General features: G+C 46.8%; 3 protein-coding genes across 8 annotated transcripts in view; 1 reads left to right on the top strand and 2 right to left on the bottom strand.

Annotated features, from left to right (window-relative positions):
• Positions 1 to 6538, bottom strand: part of LAMB3 (laminin subunit beta 3) — a 153575-nt gene extending 147037 nt beyond the window's left edge. Inside the window, exons 1-2 of the mRNA XM_072733356.1 lie at positions 6448 to 6538; positions 6043 to 6175 (exon numbers count right to left, since the gene is read on the bottom strand). The gene's annotated coding sequence lies outside the window, so the exon portion shown is untranslated. The remainder of the gene's footprint in view (positions 1 to 6042; positions 6176 to 6447) is intronic.
• Positions 1379 to 24406, top strand: TRAF3IP3 (TRAF3 interacting protein 3). Of its 5 annotated transcripts, XM_072733358.1 has the most exons (18): positions 1384 to 1635; positions 2001 to 2140; positions 5271 to 5376; positions 5564 to 5967; positions 7663 to 7807; positions 7951 to 8014; positions 8276 to 8300; positions 8567 to 8596; positions 8691 to 8786; positions 15144 to 15215; positions 17430 to 17570; positions 17685 to 17822; positions 19024 to 19153; positions 19731 to 19793; positions 21265 to 21324; positions 22418 to 22554; positions 23410 to 23523; positions 24158 to 24406. In XM_072733358.1, the coding sequence occupies exons 4-18, from the start codon at positions 5623 to 5625 to the stop codon at positions 24248 to 24250; spliced, it is 1653 nt and encodes a 550-aa protein (XP_072589459.1). In that variant the 5' UTR covers positions 1384 to 1635; positions 2001 to 2140; positions 5271 to 5376; positions 5564 to 5622; the 3' UTR covers positions 24251 to 24406. The 5 variants fall into 5 exon arrangements, 3 of the variants coding, with proteins under 3 accessions (XP_072589458.1, XP_025838108.2, XP_072589459.1); XM_072733357.1 differs by lacking the exon at positions 2001 to 2140 and having other exon boundaries at positions 1379 to 1635; XM_025982323.2 differs by lacking the exons at positions 2001 to 2140; positions 5271 to 5376 and having other exon boundaries at positions 1379 to 1635.
• On the bottom strand, positions 22963 to 26593 carry C13H1orf74 (chromosome 13 C1orf74 homolog). Of its 2 annotated transcripts, none has more exons than XM_025982320.2 (2): positions 26456 to 26593; positions 22963 to 25805 (listed from the first exon to the last, which is right to left on the bottom strand). In XM_025982320.2, the coding sequence occupies exon 2, from the start codon at positions 25725 to 25727 to the stop codon at positions 24918 to 24920; it is 810 nt and encodes a 269-aa protein (XP_025838105.1). In that variant the 5' UTR covers positions 25728 to 25805; positions 26456 to 26593; the 3' UTR covers positions 22963 to 24917. The 2 variants fall into 2 exon arrangements, with proteins under 2 accessions (XP_025838105.1, XP_025838106.1); XM_025982321.2 differs by lacking the exon at positions 26456 to 26593 and adding an exon at positions 26074 to 26196.
• Between the last annotated feature and the right edge of the window lie 104 nt (positions 26594 to 26697).

Below are 26697 nucleotides of genomic sequence, written 5' to 3'. Positions count from 1 at the left end.
CCAGGACCCTGAGATCAGGACCCAAACTGAAGGCAGCTGCTTAACTCACTGAGCCATCTAGGCCCCCTCTTTCTGATTTTTTTTAAAGTTTTCATTTATTTATTCATGAGAGAGGCATAGGCAGAGGGAGAAGAAGGCTCCCTGCAGGGAGCCCCATGTGGGACTCGATCCCAGGACCCCAGGATCAGGCCTTGAGCTGAAGGCAGACGCTCAACCGCTGAGCCACCGAAGCGTCCCCTTTCTGATTTTTAAGGAAGTCCAAAAAGTTTGTCGATAGGAATTCCTGTTATGATCTCTATACTCCAATGTCCTAAGCTACCAGAACCTTCTCTCTCTTCTGTGCCAATAAAAATTTCTTATTCTGCTCTGTTGGACTCCCCAACGTCTCTATCCTTTGCTCATTCTTGCCTCCGTATGTCAGGCTCCAGGATCTTGAGCTCTTGTCTCTCATCCTGAAGGAATGTTATTTGCCTTCAGCTCTAATGCCTGAGAATCCATCCTCTGTGCTTTTCCCTTGCCTACTCCTTGTCTTCTTCCTCCTCAAAGAACGGGGGAAGGAGTAGGCACTGGAGAAGATTGTGACATACTTCCCACAGGTCAATAAATACACGTTATCACAACTGTTTAAAAGTCCCGTCATACCCTTCACATGTGCCAAGACGTAGGATTCACAGAAGCTGTATTGAGTGGACCATAGAGACCAGGCTGATTGCACATGGTTACAAAGCTATTTAGTTAACTTGTCCTAATGCAATTTCCCCTCCACCTTCTTATCCTGAACTTCTTATGCATTTCCTGACAGTATGATTTGTAATAGCTTCTTTTTAATGCGCAGAGATCGGTTCTTTCCAGTTTTTTCCCAAATTTCCTAGTCAATTGGAAATTCTTTTTATGAGATTCTGCTGCTATGGCTCCTTTCAATCCCCAATCACCCATCCACCACCTTTTCACACCCCCTACCCTGCACTACTTCAGAAAGGAGCAAAGTCAGAGCTGGCCTCATTCCAGAATTCTGAAAAAGACACCGGGTACTTCAGAAGAGCAGAAACTCTTTACAACTCTTTGGGATTGGGAAGAGGTAACCAGAGGAAAGAGAAAATCTTTACAGAGACAGCTACCTGATATACATGAAAACCTATGCTGGGAATGTCTCTTCTATATCAAAAAGCTATTTGCCTCCCCATAGAAACGGCAAGGTTTGGTTGTGACCCAGAGTCCCATCCTTGTCTACTTTTAGAAAGGGATCTTGATTTGCAACCAACTGAGAGCTCACACCAATGCACTAGCCAGCCAGAGAAAGGGTGGCTGGTGGGTGCCCAAAGATGGGAGGAGCTCCTGTGCCCAGCCCCAGAGGCCTCAAGGGCTCGGGGGCCCACTCAGATTGTACCCGAGAGCAAGAGAGAGGAACTGGGGTGAGCTAGCACTGTGGCTTTGTCTGTTTCCTGTTTCAGCAAGGCTGCCGTGCAAAAAGAAAGACGGTACCAAGAAGGGAAATGCTAAGGGGGCCCAGAGCCATGGATTGAGAGCTTGCATTTTACTCAGCTGCTGTCCTGCCCCATCTGAGACCAGAGCCAAGATCTGCCCAGGAGCTGGAATGCTTTCCTGAGCTGCTTGGTTTGGAGCCTGGGACCCAAGGTAACTGAGAAGGAGGATGCTTTTGTGTCCAGATTGGGGACCTCTGACTCTGGGGTGGGGAAGATGCTCGGTCATCCAAGCTTCCCTAGGCTCAGAGGGGGAGACACGGAAGCAGATGGATTAGTTTAAGAGTGTTTGGGGTTGGGTAAGCAGGAAGGCATCCTGGCTGGCTCCCGGAGGCACTAGCCATGGCACAGGGGTAGATCTTCAAACGCTCCTCTGCTCCGTCCTTCAGATTGTATTAGGAGTAAGTCAAATGACTTAGCATCCCAGCTACCCAGTACTGGGCATGAGTTAAATGCTCTTTTATAGTTCCCCTCAAAGCAGGAGTCCCCAAAACAATAAGCCGCCTTTCCACGGCCCAGGTGCCTGCCGGCCCTTCTCTCCCGGGCTCACACTGGGAGCTCTGCACCAGGACGGCCAGACCTATACAGGAAGACATTCATTGCACACACAGCCAGGAAGTAGGAGCAGACTTGGAAAGGCAGCGACAAACCACTGTCAGGTGAGGGCAGCACCCTGACCTCTCCCTGAGGCAATACGCCCTGAGCCAAGATCACCTCCTCCCCAAGCTCCAAATGGGCCCTGTCATGCTGCCAGCTGCCAGAAAGCCTGGGCAGTGGCCCAGTGACCTTTCTTTGAACCACACAGGGACTAGTTCCCTTTTCTTCTACAGCCCATCCCTGTCAGTCAACCATCCCACATGGCTTCTGGTGTTGAAGCAAATCAGAACAGTCAAGACACCCCCGAAAGCTGGATGTGATTCCACTCAGCTGTGTGCACCTAATCCTACCGGGTGTCAGGCCCTGGGGGTCTGCGAATGCTCCCTTCTGTAAGGAGCCCTTTGGACGGCAAGTCCCCACTTGGGCAACAGGTCCCAGTGTTTGCCCCTTAGGAAGCAGAGCAAAGCCACTGCATGTGTCTGCGGACTGGTGCACTGGCCAGGGCCAGGCAGTCTGGGGAGACCTCATCTCAGGCTCCGTCTCCTCCCCCACGGCGCTTTCCCCCTCACGGCAGGAAGGTAGGAGGATTCTCCATAATCACAGGCTTTGCCCCCTCTACAAAGCCCTAGGATTACCTGGGGCCCACGTTTTAATGGTGGGATGCCGACAGGCTGGACACCGGCTCTTCCCCCCACCTCTTCTTTGCTTTTCTGCCGGGCCTATTTGACATGGCGGTTGTGTCCAGCTCAAGGACAAGTCCTTGTAGCCCACACCCAGAGGTCAGACGAACCCAAGCAGTAAATACGATCCACATGAGGCCACATCCCCTCCGTTTAGTAAACAGAAAAGGGTGGGGAACAGAAGGATGAGGCATTCTTGATCTTGGGGTGCTGGTCCAGCTGAAGGCCTTGGGCTTAACAGCACCAAGTCTTTGGTAGCCAAGATCAGCAAGACAGGGGTAGTAATAATCCTACTTCAGTATTGTAAAAAAGCTGACATTTATTGTGTGTTATGTGCCAGATGCTTGATGTGCGTTTTCTTCTTTAATTCTTATAACCTTACAAGGGAGGTTGGGGTCTCGTTTTATAAATGAAAAAAACTAAGACTTAGAGACATTTAAAAGCAAAAAGGTAGTAGATGACAGAGCCAGGATATGAACCCACACAGCCAGGAGCGAGGGCTCTCTCCGCTTCCCCCATCTAAGATAGAATTAGCCAGGAGCTATGGCTTAGGCTCCTATAAGGGTAGATTCTGGACATGGGGTTCACCTGTACATAATCCCGAGTCTCCTCCATTCAATCATTTACAACTCAATATGAATGGGTCTTTTGCATCCTGTTCTGTTTTTAAATAACAGAAGTGGCAGGTGGGAAGTCAGGGAACCATACAGAGTAGGAATGAGGACAAAAGCCTAAAGAAAGGGGGGAGCATCATCTACTCCCAAGGATGGGAATAGAGAACAAGCATCTACAACCTCACAGTTTCCCTTCCTTCTTTCCTTCCTTCCTTCCTTCCTTCCTTCCTTCCTTCCTTCCTTCCTTCCTTTCTTTCTTTCTCTTTCTTTCTTTCTTTCTCTTTCTTTCCTTCCTTCCTTCCTTCCTTCCTTCCTTCCTTCCTTCTTTCTTTCTTTCTTTCTTTCTTTTCTTTTCTTTTCTTTTCTTTTCTTTCTTTCTTTTTAAGATTTTATTTATTTATTCATGAGAGACACACAGAGAGAGTCAGAGACACAGGCAAGGGGAGAAGCAGGCTCCCTACAGGGAACCTGATGCAGGACTAGATCCCAGGACCCCGACATCATGACCTGAGCCAAAGGCAGACTTTCAACCACTGAGTCACCCAAGTTCCCTGCAGCCTCACAGTTCTGCCTGGGGTCTGCACTGCCCCATACCAGAGTATACCCCGCTAAGCCTCTTTGAGAGCATGCCTGGCTTGACCTTATAGGACCCCTCTCCTGGAGTAAGATTGCCCCACCCACGAATGACCCCAGGGAATGAGTGGTCTGATCAGAGAGATAGCAGGAATCCTGCAGAGAATTCTGGACTGAGCCAGATGGGCAGCAAAGTTCCAATGAAAGGACAAAAAGGCTGCTACCTGTTGAGTCTGTTTGGCCTATAAATAAACTCAAGGGGCCAGAGCTGGCAATTACTTGCTGGTCAATGAAGCTGAGATGCCCTTTCTGACCTATCCAGGAATGAGGTTCTGTGGGCAGTGGGTAGTGACATTGTAGGACAGAAAGGAGAAACAGAAGCTGGAAGGGGGAGTCCCTCTTCCTTCGTCCTCCACTGGGCTAGCTCCAGTGGTCAGTGGAAACAGGGCACAGAATTTCCTGTGTTCAGGTCTGGCTCAGCCACGTCCAGCCCCAAACAAATTTGCAGAAGGTAGGTGAGGGAGAATGGGAAAGAGGGAGAAGGCACAGAGAAAGAAGAGGAAATTAGAGTTGGGGGTTATGTGAATAGCAGGTAAGATTATCTAAACAGGCAGCAAGTATGGCTTCTACACCACGCCTGGTTCCCTGGGGACTTGTAGTTACTGTTTTCATTTGTTTCATTTTTTTTTTTTATAATAGCCTTATTGAGGTATCATTCATGTGGTTGCTGGTTTTGATGGTGTGATCTGTGTTTGGGCTAAGGAGAGCAGACCTAGCAGCATACGTAGCCCTACCAGGGAGGAGATTCTAAAACATGGAACCTTTAGCTTGGAGTGTTATTGAGCTAGAAGCTGTGAAATGGGTTTCAGTCAACACTGGACAGATGGCAGGTACTCAGCCAATATTGGTTTGAGTTGATGTGCTCCTGAGGGTCAGATCCCAATCCTGGGACAGGAGCGGATACCAATGGACCAACGTCAGGACTCCATGACCGGAGGAATTAGTGTGAGCTTTTCCTCCTAAACCATGCCCAGGTCTGGGCTCAGAAGCTAGTTGCTAAGGGTTAAGAAGACAGCAGTGGATGGTAGTCACAGGACTGGCCCCAATTTGGGGGGGTCTGGTTATTGTTCCAGGCCTTGAGAAAAGAGTCACTCAGCTATTTCAGTTCAGATCAAGACAGCAGGAAAAGATGCTGGCCTTCCTTTTAGATTGGAGAAGAGAGAGCCAGTTTACCTGTTCTCTAGAAGTCTCTGGAAAATGAACACATCCCTATCTGCCATCCAAAATGCTATATGCTCTGACAATTTTTATCAACTGTTTCTCAGGTTCCCCTGACTTAGAAACAGGGTGAGATCAAGGAAGGTGAGATCAAGGAAGAAGTGGCAGTGCAAAGAGATCTTCCCACTTTGCAGGGGGTAACGTAGGCCAGAGGTAAGTGAAAATTAGTATGGAGCCTGGACCTAGGAGTCCTGCTCCAAGTTCAACACCATCACCTCCTCAGTTTTCAAGCCACATGTACGGGACGTTGTGCTATTTCTGCCCCCTGGTCCAGGGAGATAGTCATTTTTCTGCCCATCTCCTGACCCCTCCCCTTCTCCTCCCTCTTGGCATTTGGCAGACCCAGGCAGCTATTCCAGGAACTGGAAGCCAAGCACAACAGGTGCTCAGGAGGTCATCATGATCAGCCCAGACCCCAGGCCTTCCCCTGGCTCGGCCCGGGGGGCTGAGAGCTATGAGGCCAAGTGTGAACGCCGGCAGGAAACCCGTGAGAGCCGCCGTTGCCGCCCCAATGTGACCACTTGCCGCCGGGTGGGGAAGGCACTGAGGACCCAGCAGAGAGAGCAGCTCCAGAGTGCACGACAACGGGAGTTCTTCAGGAGGAGGGACCTGGAGGTGGAGGAGACAGGCAAGGCCCAGAGCCCCAGGGCCAAGGAGCGAGGTCCCTCCAGGAGGCCAGGCCAGCCAACTGACCTCAAGGAACCCTTGTCTTGGGCCAACAGGATCTCTTCCCCCCGGCAGCAGGTGGGTCATGTCAAGGGACACGCTACTCTGGATGGAGGCAGGGGTACTAAGGCAGATGATTGGGCTCAGACTCACCAAAAAGTGATTTAAATTAAGCTCCTTCTTCCTCAGTCATAGAGCATCTCCCTTACCCACTTACTCATTCAGAGGTTTTTGTTGTTTGGGTTTTTGTTTGTTCAGCTCTTTGTTGTTGTTGTTTTGCACTGGCCTTTTAAGGAAGAAAAAAAAAAAACTTAAAAGCAATCCCATTGCTAATTCTTAGTTATCAGTTCAAATTTAGGCAGTCTATACATATGTTCTAGAGCATTTGTTCATCCATCATTCAACAAATATTTACTGGGTGCTTACTGTGTGCCAGGTACACAGGCCTATCTTCTTGATACCTCCTCTCAGGAACACACACACACACACACACACACACACACACACACACACACACCCTCTTCTCTCCTCTTCTGTGAGACTATTGTACCCACCTACCTTTTCTCTGTCACTTGGACCATTCCGTTTGTACTAAATTCATGCAGAGGAGGTCTTGTCTGGTCCAGTAAGCTTTCTCTGGCTTCTCCAGGCCACCTCTGCACTCTGTGGTCCTTATGAGGTTATAAATCCTCTAAGATTGTGTAATAATACTTAGAGAACCCATCGTTCTGGCCTGGGAAGGAGCAGTGCTGGCAAAAATCAGGGTGTGCTGAGAGGATCTAAGCCAGCAAACCATCTGTGTCTTCCTACCCATGTTATGAGTATGCTGACAGCAGGGATGGGTCCGCTGTATTCCCTGGAAGTGCCTGGCCTGGTTCCACACCCAGAGTAGAAGTTCAGTCGGGCTTCTTAATTAGTGGATCTGTTATCTGTAATAGAAGGTGCTGCTCAAAAAAATGATCCTTGAGCCCGACTGTAAAATAAAACCAACTTTTTACCTTCTAAGGCAAGAAGATTTCTGAATGCTTTTTGTTTAAAAAAAATTTTTTTAAGGAGAAAAAAGTACAAAAACACATTTAACTAAAGAACTTTGCCTAAACCTGTCAGTTATCGAAGTTTTACTGAGCTCGAGTTGGTCTGCATGATTGGATACCACAGGCACCCCTTAGCCTTTTGGTGTTCTGTTACAACCATAGAATTTTTGAGTTTGCATGAAGAATATATAAAAAGAGCGGACTAGATTGTGACAACTACTACTATACCCCTCCCTCCACATTCCTGCTCTACTGGCTCTTCTCACAAAACCTCAGCAGTATTCCAGCCATGACTGAGAGGAAGGAAGCCACCTCTCAAACATAGAAGGGACCTCAGAGATCATCTACATTACACAGACTCATTGCACAGATAGAAGACTGAGACCTAGTAGAAAAGGCAGGGTCTGACCCTAGATGCCTTCACTCTCAGGCCAGTTCTCTTTCCACATCCCCATGCTGGCAGCATAGGTGGCTGAAACCAAACAAGGTAAGTCAGGGGTTCTAGAGAAAGTAAGGAGAGATAACCCCAGCTCCCCATTTGCCTGGCATGGGAAGGACCATTCCTCCCATGGCTGAGGGAGGCCAGGAGCAGGGACAACTTTGTAGTTTTTAAGGTTTGAATGGGTTACCTTGGTTTTCTGGAACTGAAACTTGATCACTTGTTCACTTTTCTGCGGTCAGCTGGAGAATGATGCTCTAAGAGGCTCTAGGCTTTCAGCATCCCCTACTTGTTTTCCAGGTGTCAGGGACCAGCTCTGAGGTCTTTCCAAGCCAGTGTCACCCTCCCTCAGGCCCCTGGAGGGATTTGGCCAGCCAGCCCTCCCAGGCTGAGGACCTTTCACTGAAGGATCATCCCGCCAAAAAACCACCCAAACACCACCGTGGTAAGAGCAGAGCCTCCCCCACTTCATTGGGGCCTGCAGAGAATCTGGCCACAGCAGGCTCAGCTTGCTGACAGTGGAGAGTCCCTGTGCCTTCCCACTTCTTCCTCCATGGGTTCTGAATCACCTTATCCTCTATCACTCAGGCACCCAGACAAAGGCAGAAGCGGCCCAGCCAGCAATTAAGAATGATGCCAGTCAGCAGACCAAGTGAGTACCTTCTATGTCCCTGCCCCCAGCTTCCTTCCATACCATCCACTCATCTCTTCTAAGCTTTGCTTGAATCCTCACCCAGTATGTGGAGAAGGAACACAGCAAACTTCCACATCCACCTTAGTTGAGAGAAAGGAAGGCCTTCCCCACCCTATTGGCTCTTCAGAAGAGATCAGAGAAGGAATCCACCCGCCATCTCCTGATGTGCTTATTTCTTTGATCGAGTGTCATTTCTGTTTTTATTTCTTCTCTTCCCAGTTATGGAGTTGCAGTTCTAGATAAGGTAAGAAAATCCTCGCTTTGAGCGGGTTGACTCAAAGGGTATCTCAGCTCCTCTAAGCTCTGACATACTGGAATTCTATGGTAAACACAGCTGGGATGGAGGGGCACCTTCTTCCTGGATGAGCACAGACAGGAGGACCTGGAGGGACTCTGTCTGAGCCAAGGAAGAAAAGTTACTTGACACAAGCCAGTCTCGGCTCTTGTTGCATGTTCGAGGATTTCAGGGGACCTAGAGTCTTCTTGAATACCCTTTTTCTTTCTCTCTAGGAAATCATCCAGCTTTCTGAGTACCTCAAAGTAAGTAACATGTGAACTCTCCCCTCAGCTCCTTCACCCACTTGCTCTCTCCTCATCCAGATTAATCATGCCTTCTTGCATTTTTGCCCCCCAGGAGGCCCTACAGAGGGAGCTGGTTCTAAAACAAAAAATGGTAATTCTCCAAGACCTACTGTCCACTCTGATAAGGGCCTCTGACAGCTCTTGGAAGGTAAGGGAATGAAATCTTTGTTTGAACAAAGCTTGTGGGCTCTTACTCTTCTTTATACACCACCCCAGCAAGAGAAGGGGTTTTCTCACTACTGAAGAGGCGAGGTAGGAGGTGCTAAGATCCAAAGGTCAAACATGCCACAGTAAATATATGGAAGAGCTCAGCTAAATCCAGAATCATTAGCTGGGCTCATGTTGCTCCACACCCAGGGAAGACTCAGAACCAAAACAGGCAAGAATTGCCATTTTTCAATTTGTTGGCAGAAAAGAAGGATGATCCCAGTACATTTGCCGTTATTGACTATGGTGAATGTCAACTCTTTTTGTATGGGATTCATACCAATATTAACTCTGAGCCATCATGCACCTACTATTCAGCTTAGATATCAATGTCAAAGTGAGAAGGGACCTGAAAGATCATGTAGTCTAAGTTTTCCCATTTCACCAACAAGGAAACTGAGTGTCAGAGAGGTCAAGTGACTTGCCCAAAGTCACATTGCTAGTTAGAGGAAGAATTGGAACTAAAAACTCAAGCCTCCTTATTTTAGTCCATTCATTCAACAAATATTTATAGATCATGTTCTCCGTACGGAGCACTGGAAATCATGAGATATTAATTAGTTAGAGTTCCTGCTTTTAGAAAGCTTGTGGTTTTGTCAGGGAGGCAGATGCCTAAACAATGTAGAGATATGACAAACGAAATAAGAGAAATGTTTTCAGTATATAATAGTATATATAAGACCGAAGGAATGACTCCAGAGAAGAGGAAAACCAAGGAAATATTTATAGTTATGGAAGTATTTTCCAGACTAATGTGGAAGCAAAAACTATATCCTAGGCTGGGGATACAGCAAAGACAAAGACCTAGAGGCATAATATAGTCTAAAGCAATGGGTCTCCAACCCTTTAATCTGAAGACTGCTTTATACTCTTCAAAAAGTTTACTGAAAACCCCAAAGAATGTTTTGTATTTAGCACATCAGGATTTAGCCTATTAGAAATGAAAACAGGAAACTTAAAATGTGTGTAAATTTTAAAATACAGTAGTAAACCCACTACATGCAAACCTAAATGACATACTTTTATGAAAAATAAGTTTATTTTTCAAAAAAATCATGAGAGGAGTAACACTGTTTTACACTTTGGCAAATCTTTTTAAAGTCTGAACAGAAGATTCTCGTATTTCCATCTGCTATAATACATTGTTTTGGTTGAAGCGTATGGAGGAAAATCCAGCCTCACACAGATACATAGTTGGGAGAGAAAAGACCTCATAGAACCTGTGAAAGGGTCTCGGGGACTCTCAGGGGTCCTTAGACCCCCAGAGTGAGATCCCTTAGATGTTCAGGGAGCTACGCCACTGGAGCATAAAGTGCCTGGTCCAAAAAAGAATGCATGACCTCACAGGCCTCCATGAACATCTAACCCTGCAGCATAGATGGCTCATATTTAGACAGAGAAATGGGCTGGGAGGGTTTAAAACAAAACTGAGAAGTTAATGGTGATATAAAAGAGACTTCCTAAGCTCAGTCCTCCTTCCTCACGTGGCATTGTACGGGATTTAGTGTCTACGTTCAGGGCTCCTGATTGTCAAGGAAGTCGTTTTCATCAGCCGAGCAGGAGCCTGGGACAGACAGCTGTGCATGCCAGGTGGTTTCCGGTGCTGAACTAATTTGAGATCATCTCACTCATTTATTCAACAGACATCTGATAAGTTGCAACTATGTGCTGAGCCCTGTGCTACGGGGACAAAAAGAAGTAGGGTTCTTGCTCTTGAGGAGCTCACATATCAGCCAGGAAGAGAGAGACGTACGGTGTGATGAAGCTGTAACAGTGGTTTCTAAAACGTGACACGGAGGAGAGAGAAGCAAATAATTACTCTGCCCGAAGTGGAACGGGGTAGGCTTCAAAGGAAAGGGACCACTTGAGTTGGGTCAGGAAGGATGCGTCGTTTACTGGTTACAGAAGTAGGAATGATGATGGGGAAGAAAAAGCAGAAAGGAAAGGCTGTTTAAAGTAAAGGAATCAGAATGCTTATAGGCCTCTGTCTCACAAACAATTGGGTATAGCCAAGTGTGGCTGAAATGAAGGCATCATGTCAGAGGAGTTCCAAAGATAAGAGCAGAAAGGGCTGCAGATGGGTCTCTGCAATTATGAAGCTTAGCCTTTTTCAGATGGACGGGGTGTCTCAACCTTAAAATAATGTAGAGACTCTTTCCTAAATGAAAGGATCACAGATCCCGGAGAATACATGCTACCCCCAGTTCGAGAAACACTGCTCCAGGCCATCAGCAGGGTAGCAATGGGAGGACTCTGTATTTGGGTTTAAAGTCCTACACTTAGCAATGTTTGGCCCATCCTCACGAAGAGCTCAGTCGATAGCTGTGGAGCTGTGGTCACTTTGGCAGCATACACGCTGAAATCGCTGAGGAACTAAGTCGAAAATGAATGATCAGATCTGTGCTTTGAAATGTTCTCTGACAACAATAAGGACCCTGGCTCTGGGTGGGTGGGGAAGTGGCCAGAGCTGTGTTGACATCCCAAGCGAGTCATAGCAAGCTTGGCGGAAATGGGAGACATTTCCAAGGTCACCTCTGGAGGCAGTTTCAGGCCACAAGGGGCACGAGAGCCTCGGTTCCTCTGCTTGTGGTTTTCTCCCTCCCGTCTTCTCACCCCTCCCTATACTCACCCTTCTTTTCTTCCTCCTTTCCACCTACCCCCCCCCCCCCCACAGCTTCCTGTTTTTAACAGAAATAGTCAGATTTTTCAGTTAAGAGGTCTTGTTTCCCCCGAAACAAAATAAAGCAACCTTCTACTCCTGCCATGGAAGCCTCAACTTCCATGGAAGGACAGCCCCAGACTGTGGTCCCGGGAAAACTAATTGGGAAGAATGTGACCAAAACGGGGGCTGGCGTTCAGCCCAGTTCAGGCCTCTGTTTTTTCCATTTGGCCCCCACGATTTGAGTTTCCAACTTCACATGCAGGGAAGCTCACCGCAAGCTCTGTGAGAACCCCAAGAATGAGGTCCCTCCATTGCTTCCTCCTCAAAGCTGACTCTGGGCCTATTAGATAATATGATGCGGCCTGGGGCCCTGCGGGGACTCCAGAGCAGAAACAATTTGGGTAATAAGAGAAAGCAAGCTCTCAGTGTTGGGCAATTCAAAAACCAAGGCAGGGCACACTTGGGTTTTAAGTTCTGTAAAGTGGAAACGAGATTTTTGAGATGACAGCCCAGCGGGGGATTGGCTGCAAGCCCCAAGCAACCTCTGCTAGAGCAGAGATGAGCTGTGGGCTGGTGCTTCTGCGGTGAGGTGGTAGTGTTTCTGGAGAACAGATCAGAGGCTGGGGAAAGCCAAGCAGAAGCAGGAGCTGAAGCCCTCAGACCAGCACCAGGTGTGTACAGCCTCCACCTTGCTCCCTTTTCCAGCTGGGGGAGGGGGGGTACTCTGCTCTCTGAGCCCTGGGGCTCCCAGGCAGGGGGGGGGGGGGCAGCGATTGCCAAAAAAAGGTCCACTGTAGGCCTGTGAAGAGTGCTTCTTCCCACATACTGCGCCACTGGGCTTCATGACGGCAGAGGGGGGCGTGGGGGGCTGGGGCTCACACCAGGAAACTACATGCCTCATTTGCAACAACTTGGCTACAACTTTCTTCCCTGCCTCAGGGAGTCTGGGAAGGTGGAGCTGTGGACGAGATTTTTTTTAAGCCCCAGACTTGGGTGGTCCTTCGTCCCCACTGAAGGGGCTATCTTGAACTGTCTTCTGTTGCATTGTGAATGGAAAAGTAATCTGGGGTACGGCTAAAATACAAAAATAGTTGGGAGGGCCAAGATACTGGATTAAGACCATAGTAAGGGAGGAGTGAGGAATCACCCAAAAAAAGGGTAAGAGACAGGGGAAAATATAAGGATATTGCTTTGGGCTGGTCTGCTTTCTTCTCAAACCACAGCCAGATAAACCTTAAACTCGGTGGGTTTGATTACACTGTGCCGTAGCAAGGAGTTTAGGCACAAGGAAAATGTAGAGATCTGAACCAGGAAATGGGGGTGCAGAAGTTGAGTTCAGGACCCGTGGATTGACAGTGAACCCGCCATTCAGGGGAAGGCAGCCCTTTACCAGTTAGTCCGAAGCCCAAAACAATGGAAGTCTTTGTCCATCTCTTTTATCTGTCCCAAAGCCCTGTGGTTACTGGCGATGCCAAATCCAGTTGGACTCTCAGCTCTCACACGAGACATTATGAAAAACATTAATAGCAGGAGGCACTTTGAAAAATTATTTTTGGCAAAGCTTTTTGCTTTTGCAAAGCCCAGCTGAGTAATACAGGAAGCAGAAAGGGTGGGGGCGCCCTCTGGCTCCCAAGGTTTAGAAGAATCAGCCAAACAAGATCAAAACAGGAGCTGTGAGATACCACTTCCTGCCTCCCCCAGGTGCCCTGAAACTCATTGAAGGGGACAGACCTCAAAACAGAGTCCTCTCCTCTGCACCCAGGCCACCGTAGACCAGAAGCATAATGAGGGTTCCAAACACCCAAGCCGCCTGACTGAGAGGGGACATGGCATCTCAGGCAGGAGAGAAATGTCATTTCTAGACCTCACAAGCATCTCACAGGGCTTGGTTGGGAAAGCCAGAGAAAGGATATGAAAATCGGTTCTTGCTAGAGATCCATGGCCTTTCCTCTGGGAAACCAGCTCTCATTGATGGCACCCGCTCCCCAACCCCCTTGTACACACAACCTTCCATCAGACTGGAAGAACAAAGCCCTGCCCTGGGAAAAAGGGAGACAATTACAGGTGGAGGAAAGTACAGAGCAGCGAAGAGGTAGTTAGCTACTCGGCTGAAATACTGAAAAATTGAGAAACAGATAAGCCTCTTCCAGCCTGCCCTTCTCCACCCTCACCCTTGAGATTAGCATCCTTCCTGGAATGTCCAAGATGGCATCAAACCCACCCTGCTTGGGAATACACAGAATGTGGCTTTCTGGGAAGCCCCTTCACCACCACGACTACTCCCCAAATACACACACCCTGCCTTGACAGCTCTCCTCCATTTCCTGCTTTCTTAAAGGATTTCTCAACTTTTTTTAAAAAAGATTTTTAATTTATTTGAGAGAGTGTGCACATGCACACAAGAGAGCATGAGCAGAAGGAGGGGCAGAGGGAGAGGGAGAAGCAGACCCCAGGCTAAGCAGGACCCCAAGATCATGACTTGAGCCAAAGGCAGCCAGCCACTCAACCGAGCCACCCAGGCGCCCCACTCTCATCTTGAGTCCAGTGTGTGTGTGTGTGTGTGTGTGTGTGTGTGTGTGTGTGTGTGTGTTGAGGGAAAGGGGAGGTAGTGAGGGGAGATACTAGTTTGTTAGGGCTGCTATAACAAAATACCACAGTCTGGGTGGCTTAACCAACAGAAATTTATTTTCTCATAATTCTGGAAGCTAGAAGTCTAAAAGCAAGGTGTTGACAGGGTTGGTTTCTCCTGAGGCCTCTCTCCTTGGCTTGCAGATGGCTGCCTTCTCCTATGTCTTCACATGATGTTCTGTTCTCTTTTTATGAGTGCGCCAGTCATATTGGATTAGGGCCCACCCTAATGACCTCATTTTAACTTAATTATTTTTTTTTTCTAAAAGAAGGAAAGAGAGAGCATGGCAGGGGGGCAGGGAGAGAGAGAGAGAGAGAATCTCAAGCTGACTCCATACTGGGCTGGGAGCCGGAGCAGGGCTTGATCCCACAACCCCAAGATTATAACCTGAGCCAAAATCAATAGATAGACAGTCAACAGATTGAGCCTCTCAGGCTCCCCTCAACCTAATTATCCCTTTAAAGACCCTATTTTCAAATACAGTCACATTCTGAGGTGCTGAGAGTTAGGATGTTAACATCTAAACTTGGGGTGAAGGCAGTGGAGGGAGAGCACAATTCAGCCCATGAAAGGAAGTAAGGAAGGGAATGTAGAGACTTCTTTAGTCTTACCAGCCTAAACTTTAGAAGTAAAGCTCCAGGTCCAAGGCTATAAGGAGATGAGGAATATAGAAGTGCCTAGATACGGGAAAGAGGTAATGAGGAAAGAAAGAAAGCTTAGAAGATTTCTTTCAAGTGAACTCCTAATCTGATATCCTGAAACATTGGCTAGAGAACCTCAAGGTACAGAGAGGAACTGAGGACAGTCTGATTCTCCCTTCTCCTGTTCCAGAGAAACTGGAAAAGATCTTTTGTCATTTTTCTTCCTCTCTACCTCCTGAAAGGGTTCAGTTCCAAAAACATTGCTTGAACACTGACCACGTTCTAGGCAATAAGCTAGAAAAACAGAAGAAAACTCTGCATGCTGTATTTTGGCCCAAACTCATTAACTCATCCCATTTGCTCCAGGGTCAGCTGAATGAAGACAAATTGAAGGGCAAACTGAGATCTTTAGAAAACCAGCTGTACACCTGTACCCAGGTAAGCATTCAGGAGGACACTTTCAGCCCAGGAATCTAGAATTAAAGGAGAATGCTTGAACCTTGATTCTACTCTCTAGAAATGACACTTGACATAGATGAAAGCACCCATACCTACTCACTCAGTTCTGTCTTTGCCATTTTCACTTTGGCCTCTAACCCATCCTTTTCTCCCTTTTTCCTGGTGTTCTTCCCTTTGCACCCTGAGAAGGAACCCTAGCATCAGTACTGTGCCAGTTCCAGGGGAATCTTAGGAATACCTGGAACTGTAGGGAGAGACCCTAGGTAAAGATTCACAATACCCAGATAGACCTTCATAGGTCCCAATCTCTGAACAGATAAGTTGGATATTATAATAAAGTCTTACAAAATGATTTCCATTCCGTGGGCAACTTTAGTCTAGTAGCAATCCCTGGGAAGAAGTAAAAGGCTACCACTCTTGGGTTTTCTATTGCACTGTTATCCATCTTCAGTTAACTCATTAGCCTGGTCTTGGATTACAAGAGATAGAAAGAAATCAGCTTTCACACTTGAGAAGTGATGGATTTCTGATAAGTGGCGAGGTGTCAGATAAGAGAATGAGGTGATGTGAAGTTAGGGAGATAAGATGGACCTGGCTGCACGGTTTTGGTCTTAGGAGGGAACAGAGTTTATATACAGGTTTGCTGATCCACAATTTTTATTTTTTCAGTATGGCCTGCTTTGTCACTTTTATGAACTAAATAATGCCAACTGTGCTCATAAAATACTGACTTATAATCCAAAATACCAGTCTATATATTTTCAGTGAGGGGTAAAGCGGGCCAGTATGGGTAAATCCACTAACTAGAACACACCCATGTATGACCTCAGCCAGTAGCTCCTAGATCTGGCTTCTAATGAAAGTTTTAAGAACATAAGATCTACTGATATTTAAATTCAAATTTTCAGAGGATTCCAAAGTTAAATGGAAATTATTTCATATTGATCCCTAAATTTGCATCATCTGGACTACTGCTTATTCAATGGGATAACCGAATTGACGGTAAAAGCTGCCTGCCTTCTCCAGAATCACAAGGCAAAAAGATGAAAGGGATAGGGAGGGGAAGACCCTAAGGGAATTTGCAAAGCTGCTCTTAACTTCTTAAGTTAAGCCAAGACAATTTTTTAATGCAAATGTATGAATTTTAAAACATTAAGAGTACTGAGGATTGTTCAGGTCTCTGAAGCTACACATTTTTTTAAAGCATGCTCTCTACCTTGAAGGAGTTTACAATCCCCTAAGGGACAATATTGACAATGGAGAGTCAATAGAATGAAAAGATAGAGACATACAAGGGACACTATGTGAACCTTAAGAAAAGCTACCTAATCCATAACGAGTTGAGGGATGGGAGTGATTGGTCAAGATTTATCAGAATTTACGTGATCTTTGGACTGAATCTTGAGCATGAGTAGAAGTTAACTAGGTGAAAAGGGTAGATGAGGATGCTCTAGGCAGAAGCTATATGGACAAAGGCAAAGGCCAAAAAGCCTAATGCTTAGGGGATCTATAAGCAATTCAGCTTGGGTGGAAGTAGCATAGAATCAAAGTCTGAGCTTATAAGGAGGAGCCATGCCAAGGAATTTGGACCTGCTCCTTAGTCACTGAGAGATTTAAACAGGGAGTTACGTGATTAGATTTACATTTTAGAAAGTACCCTTTAGCTACAAGGCTTGAAGATAGAGAAAATATTGAATTGACCCATACAATATTGTCCGAGTCTGAACTGACAGGAAGTCTGGAGAAGAGACAGATTGGAGCTGTTGATTTGACAATGCTCAATGAACCACTGATTAGTGGGAGAAAGAGAAATCAAGGATGACTCCCTGGTCTCAGGCTTGGGAGACAGTGGGTGATGATGCTAGTCACTGAGAGAAGCAGCAGCCCAGGAGAAAGTAGGTTGAGAAAGACGACTTTGCTTTGAAAATGCTGAATTTGAAGTGCCTCTGGAAGGCCTGGGGGAATGCCCAACATGCCTAGAGTACTATTTGTTATGCGTGCTTCCTCATCACCTGGGACCCTCTCCCTGCCCACCTTGAGCCTGGAAGAAGATCCATCAGATTACTTCTATCTCTGCTCAGGAGGGCAAGGGGTGGGTGGGTGCAAGGACCAAATTCTTTTCCTTTCTGTATCCCAGCTCAGGGATTGGCACACAGAAGCTCAATATGTTTGTTGATTGGATCAAATTTACAGAAATACTCCCCTTGGGGAATGAAAAAGGTGTTATTGGAGATGGAAGACCAGAAAAACAGCTATGAGCAGAAGGCCAAGGAGTCACTGCAGAAAGTGCTGGAGGAGAAAATGAGTGCAGAGCAGCAATTGCAAAGCACACAGGTGTGGGGATGCTGGGCCTGGGACCCCGGGGTGGCTCTGGGCAGCATAGAAGGCAGCTGCACAACTCCCTGGAACCCCCAAGGCACCCTCCTCTTGTCTTGACCACCCTCTCAGCGGTCCCTGGCTCTGGCCGAGCAGAAGTGTGAAGAGTGGAGGAGCCAGTATGAAGCTCTGAAGGAGGACTGGAGGAACCTGGGGACCCAGCACCGAGAGCTGGAGAGCCAACTCCATGTGCTTCAGTCTAAATTGCAGGTACCAGGCCCGGGGGTGGGGTGGGGACTTGGGGAGAGAAGGCAGGGCTTCTGGGTTGGGGACAGTGACAGCAGCAAGGAAAGAAGCTGCCACTAAGACGGGGGTTCCAAAACAGCCTGAGAGCATGTGGTTTTTAGTTCCTCACTCTTTCAGTTCCTCACTCATTACCCACTTTGTACCCGACTCACTGTTTGGGCTCTGAAATCTAATTGTGAGTTCAGCAAGGATGTCTGCACTGCTCATGCCAATGAACTAAGTGTTCACTGGATGACACCATCCAAATGCAAAGGATGTGACTAGAATATTCATCAGATTGCTGTCATACTCCAACCCACTCTCTGCACCCCATCCCAGCAGAGCATCCAGCTCAGAAATGCCTACTACTGGCACGGAACAAGCATCACTAACTTACTTATAGGCTGGGTATTACCTAACATCCTGCCAATGTGATTTTAAGCAATTATAGTAGACCCCTGGCATTCTCCAGGGTTCCATCATTTCCAACCTGTGTTACCTTGTCAAAGTTAACTAATCTAAATCTCACTTTCCCCATCTCTGAAAGGAGGCTAATAGTACCCATATCATAGGATTGTTGTAGGATTAAGTGAGTTAATCCATACAAAGTATGTAGCACAATACCCGGCACATACAAGCCTCCACATATATTAGCTATTTTTCTTCATAGATTTTACTTACTTGGTTTGAAATTTTTGAGAACCCACATCAAAAATTTACCTTTATAATTTCATTGAAGCAGAAACCTGAGTAACCAAATTAATAACACAGGGCATGGGAGTCTTATCGAAGGAACGAACCCAGCTGACCAGGGCACAATAACCACATCTCTTATAAAGGTCTTTTTCTTTTTAACCTTATTGAGAAAAAAAAAAAAAATGACCCTGAGGGGAAAAAATAGCAGTGTTAGAATGAAAAGACAATGTGAAGATACCTAAAAAGTGATGATTTGGTATTTTTCAATTTGGGCATTAATTCAAACGAGTTCCTTGTGAAACATCCAAAAGTCTAATGCATTGTTAAAATGTGAGAAATAGAGCAGCGGGAAGGGAAAAAAAAAAAATCCTAGTTTTCATTTCCCTAATACTCCAGTCTATGAAATTCTAGTTTTCCTCTTCTATGGGATCTGTTCCCAACCTCCGCCCTGGCACTGACCTGCTTCTGTGTCGGGCCCTCCTCCTTACAGGGAGCAGACAGTAGAGACCTACAGATGAACCAGGCTCTGCAACTTCTGGAGAATGAGCACCAGGAACTACAGGCCAAGATTGAACTTCTACAGGGGGACAGAGACAGCTCAGATACCCAACACCTACAAGGTACCCGGCTCCTTGGAGGCCTCTGGCTGAGAGAGCCCCAGAAAGGAAGCTAGGTGGAGAAGGCCTCACACTTTGGTTGGGTTTGTGATTTCATTTTACCTCGAGGGAAAGGTAGGGCTGTTTTGATCATCCAGGACTGAAAATTAATTATGCTGCACTAGCGCATCTTGTAGTATCGGCCTGCTTTTCCAGCCAGTCCCTCTGAACCAGGTCACAGCATTCCCACTTTAGTCACACGTGGCGAAGCTGCATTTCTAATTTGAAAGGGAAAGGTCAGTTGAAACACAAGGCACAGTGAAGGTCTCCTATCACAGCCTGTGTGTCAACAGGGCGGGGGCAGGTACCAAATCCTGTGCAAACACAACTCTTGATTCAACCCGAGGTTGCTGAGGCCAATGAGATCCAAGGTCCTCGAGAGCTGATTTACCTCTCCAGTAACTGACAAGTAGAAGAGTAGCTTCCACTTGACACACATCAGAGGCCACAGACATCAGAGGCACCTACTAACTCGTTCTCAGGTGTCAGATTCATTAAGTCTTAGGTTTGTCTATTTCAGTTTGCATTATTTCATTTTCAGATCAACTGAAGAGGTCAGAGGAGGAGAAACTCACCCTGATGGCCAAAGTACAGCAGCTGCAGGGTAAGTTCCCTTTCCAAATTCTCAAAGTAGCACAGCTGGCTCTCTGGTGTTCTTGGGGCTCCTGTCCCCCAAAAGGCATCCAGGGGAGGGGTTTGGGGCTGTCTTTGACATATCCCCTACCTCTGTGCATTTTCAGACCTTCTTGGAAAGTGAGGTCATGTACATAGCATGCATGCATGCAGTCTTCACAAGTTAATATTTGCCGTTTTTTTCCTTTAAACTTCTCTCTTTCTGTGCCAATGACATCGGTCCAAATTTCCCTGGTTTTCAGATTTCAAAAACAAAAACAAAAACAAAAACAAAAACAAAATGGTAGGTTTCCTAAGGCAGTTATTTTATATATTGTCGTTCATTACATATGTGAATATGTCCTATAGACTTCTGTCTTTAGGAATGGTTCAGAAAATCAGTTCACGCCATGTATGCCTCAAAACTACCTTTTGGAGCCAAAGAGGGAGTTTTTGTAGAAAAAAGGAAGTAGGCAATTGCCGAAAAGAGAACCTGATTTGATTAATCTCTCTGCTGGCTGCCCACCACCTTAACCTCGGACACCCCTACAGAGAAATTTCACACAATGAATATTAAAAGTAAGGCAACCACCAGCAGATGCCAAGCACCTACAGGGCAGAAGCTGAATGGACAAGGAGCCATGTCAAAATCGTGCATTTATTTATTCAGTACATATCTGTTGAGCCCCTATCAAGTGCCAGGTACTTTAGATATACATGGTGAGGATACAGTGCTGAGCAAGCTGACGCAGCGGCTTCCCTAGGGAAGCTTACATTCTGAATAAGCTCTCCAATAAAGTAGAGTTTCTGTGAATAACTAAGTACGTGTCAGGTAGCAGTAACTATGGAGAAAAATAAAGCAGGTTAAAGGGAAACCAGTTGTTATTTCATACAAAGTCATCTGGGGAAGTCTTTCTTCTAAGGTAACATTTAAGCAGAGACTTAAAGGTAAAGACAAAGTAGGATGAGATATGAGGATGATGTATTTATAACAAAATACCACACACTGGGTCACTTAACAGAAATTTATTTTGCTCTGGAGGCTACAAGTTCAAGGTCAAGGTGTTGGCAGGGTTGATTCCTCCTGAGGGCTTTGAGGATACAATCTGTTCCAGGCCACTCTCCTTGGCTTGCAGATGGCCTTCTTCTTCCTGTGTTTCTTCTTGTCTTCTATCTATGCACGTCTGTGTTGAAATTTCCCCTTCTTGGAGGACATCAGTCATATGAAATCAGGGCCAACTCTAATATCCTAAAAAACTTGATTACCTGTGTAAAGAACCTATCTCCAAATGAGGTCACATTCTGAGGAACTAGGGGTCAGGATTTCCTATGAATGGTAGTGGTTATTCAACCAATAACAGACAAGAACATTTTGAATAATTAAGTTTCAAAGCAAAGTTCTGAAAAGACACTGTTTGCAGTAGATATGCTAGTATAGAAAAGTTCCTTATGTTTTCCTGCAGGTCTGCTCCAGAATCAATCCTTACAGCTTCAAGAACAGGAGAAACTCTTAACAAAGAAAGGTCAGCAAATTTACTTCCACAAATTCTAAGATAGTGGTCGTTCTTTGCCTACCTAGAGGCAGGAGACGGACCACATGACCTCTTGGAGTCCCATGCAGTTCTAGGAGTCTATTAGGGCAGGGATCTAGGGGAGCTTTTTGGTGATTGATCATTGGCTTTGAGAACACTTTAACCAGTTAGCCTCCTATCCTGAGAAGTATATAAACTGTGAAAAGAATTTCTACTCTCTCCAAAAACATATGTCTGTGTTGAACATTTCAATAAATTGATTTTGAACTCAGGATTTAATGTCAATTTTTACACTTGACTTTCTGAATCAAATCCAACTCCCCAAGTCCACACTGTGTTGCATGCAACGGTTACCTCACTCTTAACCCTCAAGAGTCTTCTGCCTTAGCTCTCTGAGAAGAATTCATCATGTACGGGCGGGGGGAGGGGGCAGGGGGGAAGACCCTCACTTATGCGTTCCATGAGGTCTTTTGTTTTCTCATCACAATCACCATGTAAAAGATAAGGCAGAAATTATTATACTCACATAGTATGGATAAGAAAATGAAAGTCTACGGTCATAAGAATTAAGGACACTGCTAAGACAACAATCCACAATTTCTGACTCCTAGTTCACTGCTCTCTTCACCAACACTAAGACTGCCACGTGGCTCAGAAGCCATCCTTAAGCCACCCCATGAAGATGAATTCCAGGGTAGGACAGCCATTCTCATGACTGAAATGAGGACAGAAGGGAAAGGGCTTAGTTATATCAAAGCACCAAACAAACCTACCACCAGAAATACTACAAAAGAAACTGGATTAGTAAGTATCCTCTAGAAATATCTGCCATTAAACAGGACTAGGGATACAAAGAAAAGATGCCAATCTTGACCTCAAGGGGCTCAAATTCCAGCTGTGTCAAGACTGAGCAAGGTCCCAATGGGAGGAAGTGAGAGAATTCTACTCCGTGCAGTCTCATCAGGGACAGGTCCTCCCTTTCTCCCTCTCCTCCCTTCCCGTCACTCCAGGGTTCTCTCAGTGATAAGGCCCTCCCTCGGAGGTGTGGACCTCACTATCACTGAGAATCTGGCTGCTTTTTTAGATCAGGCTTTGCCTCTGTGGAGTCCAAAGCCCTGCCATAATGAAGTGGAACCTGAGGGTACAGGGAAGGAGAAAGAATGGGATTTCAGAGACCAGCTGCAAAAGAAGACTTTGCAGCTCCAGGCCAAGGAAAAGGAGGTGAGACGGTGACCTCAAGATAGTGAGGGGATCATCCTACAATAGTAAGGAAAACTACTGGGAGGCAGCCAGAGAGCAAAGATTTCAAAGTTTAAATTGTGACTGGATGTCAGTAGGTATTCATTTGCCTTTATAAAATGTCTTTACTTTTGGGCTAATTTGTCAATCTTTTCCTTCCTTTATTTATACCAACTGTTATTCAGGTTTTACTAGTTACCTTTTGTAAAGTCAACCTAAACTCAAACACATTTAATAAACATATTATTTCCTAAAACTTTGCCCTAGAGTTATCTCAAAACCATATATATATATATATATATATATAGTCTTTTATGTAAATATAATTTTAAATTATTATTATATATATATATACACACACATACATACACACACACACACACACATATATACATATATAGTGTCTTTTAATTAACAAAGCCCTTTCCATCTACATACTGGGGAACATACATATCCCCAGAAGTATTCATATGCAACTCAACTAGGTCCTGGCAGAGATGCTTTTACTAAGATCACTCCCAGGTCCTCTGTGCTAGAAGATCGTCATTTTTTGGTGCCCCCGTCCACAAAGCACTTACACATACACAATCATGAGAGCACTGACATGTACAATACATATTATAATATGCGTTATAATCATTTAAATGGACACATTCCAGACAAAGTAGGTGAGACGGTCAAAAGGCAAACTGAAATCTCTGAGAAAGGCTGGGAAGGGAGGATGATGGTAAAAAATTCCAAACGAATGAAGGGGTAACTCACATGGGGCCCTCTCCCCAATCTGAGCTGTCCCAGGAGGAACTGGTGGTGATGACGTTGGTGGTATTCTCCCCCCAGTGCAGAGAACTGCATTCGGAGTTAGACAACCTCAGTGACGAGTATCTCTCCTGCCTACGTAAGCTGCAGCATTGTCGAGAAGAGCTGAACCAGAGCCAACAGCCGCCTCCCAGAGTAAGAGAGTCTATCCTCCCATATTGTCCTGGATGATGGTGGGACGGTTCCTCCTTTGGCCAAATCTTGCAGATAAAATTTATCAGCCTGTGCCAACATCTGGCCAGCCTGTTCCACTCACCCTGGTTTATATACTTGACAGTATAGCAAGTGTCAGTAAACACTGGCTCATCCATCTAAGCCTAATTTTCATGGAACTCTTGAACCTGAAGGGGAAGACTATTAGCTAAAACATGAAGTGGTGTTCTTGTAGCCTATTATGAGCTAGTAGCAAGAGTAAGGACAGCAAAAGCACTAAGGAATACAAACGGAGAATAATATAATTTTGCTGAATTATTTTCCATCCTTGATTATTATTATCATATTTAAGTATCTGGCCTTTGCTGGGTTTGATTCCCCGGGCCAGTAATCCTGGCTTAGGAGCCAGTGACCAGCAGTAAAGTGATTTAATCCGAAAGGAAGTGACCAAGTGAGAGGGGCAGTGATGTAAACAGCTTTTTCTCCTCTACTGACCCAATACTTTCCACTGGGCAGGGATGAGAAGAAGGAAGATTATTTTTGCCTGTACCTTCTCTAAACAACCCATGGCCTCTTTCTCTCTCCCCAACACCCCCCCCCCCCAACCCCCTCACAGAGGCAATATGGCCAATGGCTCTCGATGCTGATGATAATGATTGCTATAGCACTGGCAGTGCTCCTGGCCAACAAGGACAGCCTGATGATCTGAATCACTTGTGACAGCTGCATGAGTGAAAATCTGAAGCAAGAAACTTAATGAAAAACTCAGAAGGTTTACATACGTTAAAGTGTGGATTTCCCTGAGATTTTTGACTTTGCTATTATTTTTTTTTAACCTACTGTAAAATAAACAAACTTCACCTAATTGTCTCTGTTCCTTGGAACTCTTAGTTTACCCCTGAAAGACATGTCATATCCACAAACATAAGACATTTGAGCATCCTGGTCTAGTCTCCATAGTCCAATTAAGTTGGTGGTATATGAACATGCAATAAAACCTATCCAGTCCTCCACTTTCCGGCTGACACTATCCACTAGGGCAGGTATATTTACAACCACCACACAAGAGTATATTGCTTGTCCTCCACCACCCTTCTCCACAATCTCTTTTCTCCTATCGCCTATCCAATTTAAAAAAAAAAAAAAAATCAACAGATATCTCAGCAACGTCAAGAGGACTTCCTAGTATAGAAATGGCAAAAATGTATGACCAAGGCCACCATCACCTACTCCCCCTGCCCATGGCAATGTGCACAACTGATGACAGCATTTTTCCCTACTGTTCTCAAGATGCTCAGAATTCGTACTTGAGAGGTCATCCTTGAGCTAGAACTGATCATTTCCTGAATACCATTCACGTGAGAGAAACAATAAAGTCAGAGAGCCACTGCTGGGAGCGTGACTATCTCGGAGGAGATGCTCAGGTCAGCAAAGTCATTCTGAGCCCTACATCGAGTTCTAAGGTCTTCCTCCCAAGTATTTAGAATCTCTCTCAGGGCTGGGAACGAGCTCTCTGGGACACTAAAGGAATACAGCAAGACTGGGGGATGACCACGCAGCCATGAGATCCGAGCAGCAAACACCCGTAGTGGGGTCAGGGCTAAGCAGTTGTCATCTCCCTGGTTCAGTTGAAAGGTATACGGAACAGGATAGCCCAGGAGGATCCCAAACACAGTACAGAGATTCCAGTCTGAGGAACGAAGTCGGCTGCAGGAGACTGCCACGGACAGGTCCTTCTGCAGCCCTTGCAGATGCGTGATGATCTCAGCCATCAGGGCCTTCAAATCCTGAAGCTGGTCCAGGGAGCAGATAGACGGGTGAGGCTGGGAGCTGGAAACATCCACAAAGGCTATGGTACCAAGCAGCATCTGCTCCAAGGACTGACATACACGCTCGGGACTGACAATCAAGCTGTTTTCTCCGATCTCCAGGATGTGAAGTCCCTGGGTGGGGAAGCCCAGGGCCCGCAGCTCCTCCAGATAGCTCTGGAGCTCTGATGCCCCTGCGCAACTGCAATCATACAGCAGAGCTGGCTTCAGTCCCCGGGCCACAGCCAGCACCTCTCCAGCTAGGTGAAGGCAGACGGCTTGGGGTGGGCACCGTCTCTTCCCCATGCCCAGGGTCTGCTGAGCAGCTGCCACCAGCCTCTGAGGGCTTGGTGCTGACACGGGACCTGCAAGTGACATCAAGCAGGGCCTCGTTACCTAGCCACAGTTCCCTCCCCTGGGCCGCACCTCTGAGCTCCAGACACTTGAGGCAAGGGCCTAAAAACAAAACAGTAGCAAGGGATTATTAACACCAGCCGGGGACATTCCGGGAAACCTGCCAACAGCCTACCCCTACGTTTCGGAGCATCCTCCAAACATCTTTCTGTCCCTCCTTCTGCTTTGAGACGCTAACCCAGACCAGACAAGGCGAGATCCCTAACCTGGTTCCTACAGCTGACTCAGTCTCCCTCAGTCCCTAATTCAGGAGTCTTTCGGGTCTTTTGAGTAGATGCACGTTCTCTCTGGCTTCTTCTAACCTTTTTACCTCTTGCAGATTCCTTTCTCGGATTGGAACTTTAGGGAGTAGCGGCAGGGCTGTCTTTTGCAAAATTCCAGGCATTTCACCTAAAACTACCCCCCCCGGGGGGGGGGCAGAGTTCTGGGCTCCCAATGCCCTCTCTCCACTGCCAGCTTCCTCCTTCCCTTCCCGCCGACAGCTGCAACGGTGACCCGATCAACAGACGCCACAAGGCACCCCTGCACCCCGGGACGTAACCGGGAGCCCCGGAGGAGGCCCGGACTGGACTCCCGCCGACGCCCCTTCGGCAAACGGGCTCCCTCCACCCCCCGTTCCCGGGCCCGAGCAGATCGTAAGGATCCGCTAAAGGAGCCAGCGCTCGCTCTCTCGCTCTCACACACACACATACTTCCTGCTTCCGCTTCCGCCGCCGGCTCGCGGGCTCGGAAGCGCCTTCCGGTTCCCTGCGGGCCGCCGCCAAGACACGGAAGCCCGCACGCACCGCCGCCAACACCGGAAACCGCTCGCGGCGCGCGGCGGAACAGGCCTACTGCGCATGCCCAGCACAAGCGCTCCCGCCGCTTTCCCGCGACGTCATCCAGCGCGCTGTCGCGCCCCACGCGTTAGAACCTCCGGCCCGGCCGCGCCGGA

Source organism: Vulpes vulpes, chromosome 13 (genome assembly GCF_048418805.1).
Source record: "Vulpes vulpes isolate BD-2025 chromosome 13, VulVul3, whole genome shotgun sequence".
Lineage (NCBI taxonomy): Eukaryota > Metazoa > Chordata > Mammalia > Carnivora > Canidae > Vulpes > Vulpes vulpes.
The sequence above is the reverse complement of the archived record's forward strand: the minus strand, read 5'-3'. Positions and strand labels throughout refer to the sequence as shown.